Below are 9,871 nucleotides of genomic sequence, written 5' to 3' on the forward strand. Positions count from 1 at the left end.
GTCAGATTGACCCATAATTAGTGACGAGAGAAAATGGGACAGTGACTTTGTACTTAGAAATTCTCATTCAAGAAGTTTTTAAAAAGACATAGTTGTTATACATGAGGTTTTAAAAAAGAAATAGTTGTTGTTATTATACATGCATGTGTGTGTGTGTGCGCATGTGTGTGTGTATGCAGCCTATGTAGATGTTGGAAGACAACTTTTGGAGGTCTATTCTTTCTTTCTATATTTCATGGATTCTGGGGATTGAACTCAGGTCATCAGGTTTGTGAGGCCACAAGTACTTTATGCACTGAGCCATCTTACTGGCCCAAGATGTTTTTAATGAATAACAATGAAAGACGTGGAGGGAAAAAAAAACAAATAAAACGTAACACTTTATTATTATTATTATTATCGTAGAAGGAATTCACCAAAGTCTTCAAATTATGCTATGGCATCTTTAATTATAAAAATAAGCAAATAAAATAACTTGCATCTGTCATTACCATGATATGTTTCATAACTTTTATATGCACATGGAGCTTAAAAATGTAATTTAACAATAAATAATGACATATACCAGATATGCTCACTGTTTATTCCAGTACTCAGCCAAAAACCTAAATATCACTTAAATTATAAATACATAATGCAAATATAACGGCACAAAAATGTTCTAAAGTGCAACCAAATCACGAGAGAGGAGATCATGCAAACTGGTCTAGGTCAGCCCCCGAATCACTCTGCAGCAAACATGAGACAAAGCTTTGGAAGTTCAAGGAGGAGCTGGAGGGGTCAGGGGAGGGAGAAAAGGAAGCAAACACCTAGCAACATTGTGAGAACTGCTTCTTTCCACGTGTGTGGTAGATATATGTCTTGTTGACACATATACCAATATCACTGCAGGGAGAAAAGAGGCTATACCACGGTTTGAAGAAGTCGCAGCAAAAAAAAAAAAAAAAAAAAAAAAAAAAAAAAAAAAAAAAAAGAGAACAGAGGAGAAAGAGAGAAGAGAGAAAGAATATCTACCGAACTAAAGTAAGAGAGAAATTTACTAGGAATTCTCATAAGCTACTTGCCACTTTGGGGTTCTGGCTTAGTGGGTTTGCAAAATGCACAACACACACACTTGGTTAGCTTTTCTGGTTCAAAGAAGTCAGCCTTGCCTGGGGCGGGAAGTGGGGGAGAGGGGTGAATCTAGCTTAGAGTACGTGCTACCTGATTTCCAAGAGGCTAAGGCAGTGTCCATTTGCTTGGGACCTGGGGATGGGACAGTTCTGAGTATAAAAATGCCCTTAACAATCTGATGTCAGCACGCTTAGAGGCTGTGTGGGAACGGAGGCAGCAGCATTTGCACCGCTTCTGCTGCGGGCCGCGGCTGCGCACGACTGCCTGCTGCACTGATCTTGGTCCTTGAGCACTTTGTTTCTGGTTTTAAAGGCTTTGTGGTAAAGTTGTATTGCTTTTTATTTCCCTGGAGAGGTGCCCTCCCTCCTCCCACCAGGGTCCCTATCAATCAATTTGGTCAACTCTGCGGTGTAGCCTAGTGAGAGTCAAGCACCAATAGTTTCTACCCAAGTGACTTTGGAGCAGCCCCTTCCGCTTCCTCTCTCAGCATTGACCTTTGGTGAGCAGTGACACTCATAAGGGGCTGTTGGGTTCAAGGACAATGACCCTGAGAAACTACTGTTGTTCGTAGACAGGTTAATCATTTGGCTTTGGTGGCTGCCATCTTGTAAACATCACAGCGGAAATGATCAAACCACCAGCTCTTACGCCCTCCTTCATTCTCTCTATATTTTTTCTTTTTTTTTCTTTTTTCTTTTTTTTTCCTTTAAAGATCCTACAGAGATGGTCCAGCTGCCAGGACTACTTTGGCAAGCAGCGTGTTACAGGACAATGTAAGAGGAGTCTATTAAGGCGGGACATCCCAGGGTTATTTACACCCCGTCAAGCCCAAGTTCCCCAGACTGAAGACCCAAAGGCCGATTGACTCATTCCTGATTAGCTTAGAATCTCCCACACCATCACTGACCAGAGCGCCAGGCACTGATGGAAGGTGATGAGCCAAGAACTGCCACTTCCAAGGGGACAGTAGGTCTTGTCACACTCAGTGTCCAAGCCCAAAGGGGTGATATTTTTGAGTCCTCTAATTCCCAGTTGGATGTGACAGAACTGTTTCAGGATACACCTAAGTCAAATGTAGCCTCTGGGTTGAGGTGGGCTGGGAGATTGACATTTTACCTGGGGTCCTTCAGATAACCTGTTGGGTTTTCCTATCTCGTATAGGCCCATCTGAAGTTCTGATGCTGAGTTAAAACTACTTCTACCCCCTTAGTTATAAAAAAGGCCACAAGGAGCATGAACGCGGATATCTGGAAGTGAGATAGTTATTTCATTCCCAGGAAAAGGAAAATAAAGCTAAGGTACAAAACTAAATCTATGTGCGATAAAGTTCTTATAGACTGCTTAGTTAAGCAGAGTCCTCTGGAATTTATGTACAGTACATTAGTTTCCACCTATTTATAATTCCACAGTTAGACCTTAAGATTCTCTGTTTTTAAGACAATTGTTAAAGATACTTTTAAAGCTCTGAGCAGTTACAGTACATAAAGATGTTAGCTTTCTGTTTTTTTTCACTAGATGCAAGAAGATGCTGGCTCAAAGTCTGGTGGGAGAACCAGGCTCGAGCAATTTGGTAACTATGTCAGAAAGGAAATTAGGCATTGGAGGATAGAGACCATAAGACTCGCTAGAGATCAAGAATTCAAACGTGATATTCATATTCGTCCATGGCCAGCACAGATTCATAACACGAATTCCATTCAACATATTTATGAGCATTTAAGACATGCATTTAAATAAAGTTGTTTTGTATTGGCTAACTCTACTGGGTGATCATTCTAAAGGGCTCTACGTCTTCAGACTGCAATGACTGGGAAGTTCCATGAACGTTTTGTGTTTGAGGAGCAATTGGAAGGGATCTGGGAGAAGAATTCATAGAGAGAAGGGAATAATACAGTCTCTCAAGGAGAGGGTGAATGACCGCACGTATTCTGTTGATAATAGTGCTGTCATTGCAGAATGTTGGGATATTGATTACGGAAGCCTAGTTTCATGCAATTTCCTTTAAAGGGGGGATAGAAAATGGAGATTACTTAAAAAAAAATCAAACCAGGCACAGTACACTCAAAGTTGGTGTGTCAACACCCCTAAAACGCTATTTCGTCGAGGCTGCGGATACCTCCCCCTGCTTACGCACTCTCATGGGAGGTGCGTTTGATGTGTGAGGGAGAGTCCCCCTCACCTCGAAGGTTCCTGAGGAGGACTTTCAGCTTCTGTGGCTCATTTGTGCGCCTCCTGTTGAAGTCAGCTCTGGGGTGTGTCTGGGCACAGTGGTCTGTCTGCAGGATGTGGAAGAGGCTAGCCATGTTGGGCCCAATTTTCTCCATCAGGCTGTCTCTGATGGTGCGGACTGTGTCTTCATCACACTCCAGAAGGCTTCGGACAAGTCTGTTGTAATATCTGCAGTGGGAGAATGCTTATTAGGGAATCCCAAGGAAGGACAAGGTTCTGACATCAGTGCTCAAACTGTTCAAAGCTGAAGGTGACTTTCCTTTCTCTCTGAGCTCTTATGGCTTTACCATACCACACTAGAAAGCCCATCTCCAGGTTTACCCTTCAAGAGACGTAGATGAAACTGACCAGTAGCAGGGTGATTGTAATGTCTGGAATTCTGGAAGACAAAGACTCTTAGGGATAAATGGGACAACACAAAACGCTCTCATTGTGTAGGGAAGAAATTAGGATGTCCGCTCAGCATCATACAATGAATGAATATCAGAAGCGGACTTAGTCACACCCACTGTACTGTACCCATGTATGGTGGGTCTGAAACTCAAAAGCTTGTGCTCGTACCGCATCACTGCCCAGGGACTGATGGTGAATTGGATGTCTTTTCGCAGCTTCCCTTTGCCCTGGTGCGTGTGCTCAAGAGTATGTGCACATGAACGCGCTTTGGTCTAAAGCCATGCATTTCCCTGTGAAGTCGACTTTCCTTACACCCACTCAGCCAGTCCTGAAAAGGCTGTGGGCTGAATGACTGTTTTGAGGCTTCCTTCAAAGGCTTAGAGTGGCCTTCTGCAGCCAAACACTAGGTAGCAAGGGTGCTTAAACAGAAAGGTTAATGCCCCTCCGAGGTTCCTGCTCTGGAAGCCCATGAAACCCTTTCACATGGTCCAGACTTTGTGACCTTTTCCTTCTTTGGATGCCTCACGGGCTTCAGTTATCTCCTCAAGCAGAGACATTTGATGGCATTATGACTATTCATTTTTCCCTGGCTTGATTTTGAAAATGTCTCAAGGGCAGGGAGGATGTCCTTAGTCTTTGTATCCAAGTGGCTGAGTATCATCAGGCAGTATTGTCTGCTCAATAATTCACTGTTGAATTTTATATCCCCTCCCCAAGGAAACAGAACTTAAATAACATGGTTACTCTCTTGCCTGAGAAGAACACATTCACCTTTGCTCTGTATGTATAATATCTATCTTCTCTTGGGCCTCGCTGTCTGCCCCTATGCTATTATATGACCAGGCTGGTCTCGAACTCACAGAGATCCGCCTGCCTCTGCCTCCCAAGTGCTGGGATTAAAGGTGTGCGCCACCACCGCCCGGCTTATGCTATTATATCTATACTGAAATTTTTTCTCAATATATCTGCTGAACTTTAACATCAATAAAAAGAACATAAAAATATTCTTCTGTTGTACAAAAGAAATTCTCAGCTTCCTGAAGAAAACTGGTCTCTTGGTCAGGTAGATTTGTAAGCAAACAAACAAAATTCCTAATGACAAGACCTTTGTGTTTGGTATAAGTGACTGTCACGTATGCAACAATTCTCTGAATGTCAAACAGTGCTGCCAAGTGTTATAGCTTTGAAAAGACGGAGCCATCTATATTCAAAACAGCTCATAGAGTTTCTAAACTGACGGGACACATCTGACTCAGTGGTTGCGTAAACCTATTAGCTCTGTGGTCACTGACAGGAGACTCCCCTGGTGACCGTGACCTGCTGTCCTGATGTGGCGAGACCCTTTTCTAGGAGTGGTCAGGGTGTCACTGGGGCCACAGGATCATCCAGGCAGGAAAATTCTGTTTATTTTTAACTCAACCCCCATAGCATAGGAGCAAGCATCTTGCTGGAATAACTTGACCCCCTAGAGAGGTCATTGGAATGCTGGACAATGAAAAGGGTAGATCGTGAGTAGTCAAGGATAATGGTCACCCTTCTCTGGGTGGGAGGGTCAAGCTGGGGATGGAGAGAGAGGACAGCGTCTGGCTTGCCCATTGTCCTGGCTACAGCCATCCTGTCAGGGACAATTATATCCAGCTGTGAGCGAAATTGGGCTTCTCTGGCTCAGAGGAGCTTTTTCCAACCCTTTGGAATCACAAAGCACATGAGTCAAGCTGAACGTCCTTGGATGGAGAAATGGGGAGAAAAGTAGTTTTGGAAAAACTGAGAAAAAGAACCCCAACAATTGTGCCCCAATATCTTCAGCCATCTATATCCTCATTCTTCTCTGGGCATCTACCAGGAATTAGCTCTCCTACATCCTGGGGCCTATTTTAGAGGGCAGTTAGTTCTTAGAGGAGAGAGTGCCCGAACTCAGAGAAGTTAACCCTTTCACATCTAGAGAGACCTCTTCATGACACGTGTGTCCCAAAACAGGCTGAACAATGTCATTTCTCTTTAGAAACAGAAAGAATAAAAAAGTTCCTCCTTTGACAGAACTAGAAGTTCTTGTCTGGATGGAGAAGTCTAAACCCCTTAAAGAGATTCAATTTGTCTGGGTAACCTGCAGCTTTGGTGTTGCCTTCTCTGATGGACTAACCAGGGTACCCACTCTTGGGTTTTCTTGGCAATGACCCCTGTCAGCCTGCCCACTCTTCTGCTTCTCTGAGGGGGCTCTGATCACTCAGTGGAGTAGGCTAAGAGAACATCTTAAAACAGGAAATTCTACATGGTCCTATTAGGAGCTCCTCAAAGGCTGAAGCCCATGCCAGATTGCCTGGTACAGCTAACCAGGTTGTCTCCAATGCGACTGGAATGCGGCACTTAACTCTGGACTGTGCAGGCCAGTGAGAAGACCTTTGCTACACGTTGCTAAGCAACACAGATGCTCTGAGAGGTTGTGCCTCCAGCAAAAGTTGACTTAGCAATTGTCATATATTTATTGAGCACCCTTTTATACTAAGGACACATAGTTACTCTAGCTGTGAAGAGGGATGTGTCTTTTCATTTAGGAGAGAGCACACACAGAATTCCTTGCTGAATACCATGGTGTATGTAGATTTAGCTATTCATGGTATTCTATTTTTAGGTTGCAAGGACTTCTTGCAGGGTTTTTCTGGCTGCTTTTTTTTTTTTTTTGAAGTAGAAATCAAAATAGCTTGGCTCGAGGCCATGTGAATTCTGGACCCTATTTGGTGACTCACAAGCTGTGAGACCTTCAGGTTGCTTGTCTCACAGGACAGAGTGTCTTTAGTCAGTTAGATGGGGCAGTTGGGTCTGGATAACTTTCCCCTTCAGATGGAGGGGCAGTAGGGTCTGGATAACTGTCACCCTTTGCTATGGTATTTTGTTTCTAAGGATCCAATGTACATTTTTCTTTTCCAGGCTAAGAAAACAGTATGACCCAGCAGAAGCTCCTTCCTCTGCAGGGGGAGTTGGGATGATTCTGTTCTTTAGCCTGACAACCTTTATGGCATGAGGCTACTCATTGCAATGGGGTAGCCGAATGAAGCCTTCTGGTCTCACAGCCTAGAAGCACCTTTTACAAAGCACATATCTTTCTTCTTGTTTTGCAGAGTCTATCCTCGGCAACCCCACCCCCACCCCCCTGGTAAAGAAAAAGATCAGATATTCTCCATAGCTACAGTTTCAGCCATGCTTCCCAAATACACAGATTCTGCCTCGGAACGTTCTGTGTGAGCGTTTATAAATAGTCTTTTGTTTCCCTTGATCAATATTATTCTTCTGTTTCCTGTTCCCTATCCATGCCCTAGAGAGTTGGGCGCTTTGTCAGTTTTCCCACTCTGGGGCTGTGCTGGGCTCATTGGTTCCCAAGCCTCGCAGAGTCTTGCCCATCTCTTCCGCGCTCCCTGCTGCCCTCAAGACGGAAGGTCGGGGTTGCAAATGGAGACAGGCGGACTTTCCCCGCTACCTTCTCCGTCTGGATGGACCTCAACCACGTCCTGCTCTGCCTTCCAGTCCACTGGCAGGTTTTGGATTCTCCCAGACCTAAATCGCACGCTAGACAAATCACAGGAAGGTGGAATGAACCTGTAACTACTTCCCGTAGCAGTCCCTTGCCAAGCGGCAGGAACTGTGCGTGTGTCTGTGTTGGGACGGAGGCTGGGAAAGCAGGATGTTTCGGGCGGGCGAGGAGCTGAGACGGAGCAAGCAGATCAAGCCCCCCCCCCCCCCCCCGGAACGGAAATCGTTCCAGTCCTGAACATCGACATGAAATACTTGGAAAAAGGTAAGAGCTGCCTGAGAGAGTCTGGTGTTTGAGTGTGCCACCCTTTCCCCATTGACCTTTTCTACTGAACGTGAATGAGAGGAGATAAGGAGACGGTGCCTGGACCATTTTCTGAAGGTGGTGCAAACAAGGCACTTTGTAAAAAGAATAATGGTCTGGCTAAGGATACCTTTCCCAAGTTTCCTCTGGGGTGATGGGAATCTTTGGTCCAAACACCATGGCTTCCTTTCTACGGCGAATCCCTTTGCACAAGGGAAAATGCCACTTTGATTGAAATAGCCGGCTCAGTATAGCTTTGAAATTGGTCCCCCGCCAACAATCCAAACTTGTGCTGATGAGTTTGCCAATATGCCTCCTTTAGCAAGGGTACGCAGCTATATACTTCGTCCCTAGCCATTGTCCTACCAAGAACTCTTCGTTTCTTTCCCCATTGCAAAGGGTTAATCTCTAACAAGTGGCCAAGCGTTAACCCTTTCCTCCTTCAACAAAAATCTTTCTAGGAGAATTTTCAAAAGCAAGGTTGATCTAGAGAGACAGGCTATTTGAGGAAAATAGAGTTGCTCCCCCCCTATTCTAAGAAAATCAGTAAGAACTCTGGAAGAGTTGTCATCAAGGGCTGCATGGGAGATTTCTCTAAGATGACTTGTGGTCCTGTAGGCCAAGAACCTGTGATTTAGAATGGCTCCTAAGTGTGACAGAAGTATCATGTTAAGGGCAAAGCCTCTGATAGAACTTGACCGTTGTTATTCTCAGAAAGAATAGGGCCATTTGGCTGGGAAATCTACCAGATTAAGAGTGTGATGACTCCTAGGAGACCAGAGTAGCAGAACCATTCCTTGTGAATGAATCAAAACTGGGTGGGAGAGTCACAGAATCTTAGGGTTTCATCCACTCATAGGATTTGGCTTCAGGGATCCAGTTATCCTCCACTGGCTTGCACTACTACTGATTCTCTCTGTCCCTGTCCACCCCTCATTTCTTGCTAGCCATCTTTCCAAGATACCCATACTGGACCAGGATATCAGGTCTCTTATGCATCATTCCTGTCTGGCAACAACTTCAAAGGCAAAGACCCAGCAAGACCTGGCGCTCAGATGGTGTAAACCCAATGACTTTGGGTCACCCGCGATATGAATGTGAGCTGGGTAGCTCCCACCTCTTCCTTCTGGGGACTCTTGGGCTGGAGGGTTGGGGTGGTATAAGCCTTTGAAGAGGACATGGGAATGTTTCCCTGAAGACGTTTCACTTTTCATAGAGAAAACTGCAAGTTCTGGGGAAATGAGATGACTTGTTCTGGATTAGCCACTGATAAATCTGGGTTTGGGACTGACTTGAAATACAAATAGATTTGATAAAAAAGTCTGCATTCTGACATTTGACCTGGGATGGGTTTATCGGCCTTTTTCTGTTTGACTGTCATGGTTTCAGCCAAACCTGGTGTCTCAAATAGTGTTTTCCAGAGGCTTCCTTGTTGGCTTTAGGCTACATTAAGAATTGGACAGAGATGCACCTGCCCAGGGTTCCTGCAAACCAGCTCTCTGATAGCTGGAGAAGATTTTAACACTGGAGGGGAGAAAATCTCTTCTCTGGCTTTGCTCGCCTCTCCCCATTCACGCCCCTGATTGTGAAGAAGAGGACCCCCCTCCCCCCCCCCGGTACCTGTTGGAGAAGTGATTGGGCAGCTGGATGACTTCAGTGATAGCTTCTGGGTTGCGCTTGGCGATGCTGCAGACATTCAGCTTGCTGTAGCACTCTTCCTGCACCTCAGCGATCATCCTCTGGAAGGTGGAGCACCTCCGGATGGCAAGGAAAACCTTGGAGGTGATCCCGTTGGCGATGCATTTTAAGCTCTCTTTGACAAATGCTTTTCCCTGGCAGGGACAAGAAGACAAGTGTTCATTTGACCTATTAGAAGCAGTCAGGGTCTATGACACAGGGACCTGCAAGGGGACTTGTTTTAATAGCATGACCAATAGCCAAAAAAAAAAAAAAAAAGAAAAAAAAAAAAGAAAGAAAGAAAAAGAAAAGACCTTCTCCCTAGGACTGTCTTGAACATTTCAGCTCCAGAGAAAAGAGATGAGATGGGAGGAAGCTATTGTTAACAGTTCTGAGGTGTGAAGATGGTCAGAATCAGGTTTATGTTCTTGGGATTAAGATTGGTAACTCAGAATTTCAGACAGCATGCTAATGCATTCAGAGGAGAACATTTTTATTTCCTCTGAAAGCAGAAATGCTTTTCTGCTAGTCATCCCTCCTGTTTTAAGCCAGCCTCTGTCAACTCCGTATTCCTGGTCTAAACTGTGCCCCCTCTCCCACATGTAAGTATGTGGGTATCTCTCTCTCTTC

The 9,871-nt window shown here is 44.8% G+C and overlaps 1 protein-coding gene across 1 annotated transcript in view; it reads right to left on the bottom strand.

The window, feature by feature from the left end:
* Positions 1 to 410: 410 nt before the first annotated feature.
* The window catches only part of Stc1 (stanniocalcin 1), a 12,214-nt gene continuing 2,753 nt past the window's right edge, over positions 411 to 9,871 (bottom strand). Inside the window, exons 3-4 of the mRNA XM_005355459.2 lie at positions 9,185 to 9,396; positions 411 to 3,510 (exon numbers count right to left, since the gene is read on the bottom strand). Of these exons, the coding sequence (XP_005355516.1) occupies positions 3,240 to 3,510; positions 9,185 to 9,396 (483 nt within the window). The 3' untranslated portion in view covers positions 411 to 3,239. The remainder of the gene's footprint in view (positions 3,511 to 9,184; positions 9,397 to 9,871) is intronic.

This window comes from Microtus ochrogaster, chromosome 17 (assembly GCF_000317375.1).
Source record: "Microtus ochrogaster isolate Prairie Vole_2 chromosome 17, MicOch1.0, whole genome shotgun sequence".
Lineage (NCBI taxonomy): Eukaryota > Metazoa > Chordata > Mammalia > Rodentia > Cricetidae > Microtus > Microtus ochrogaster.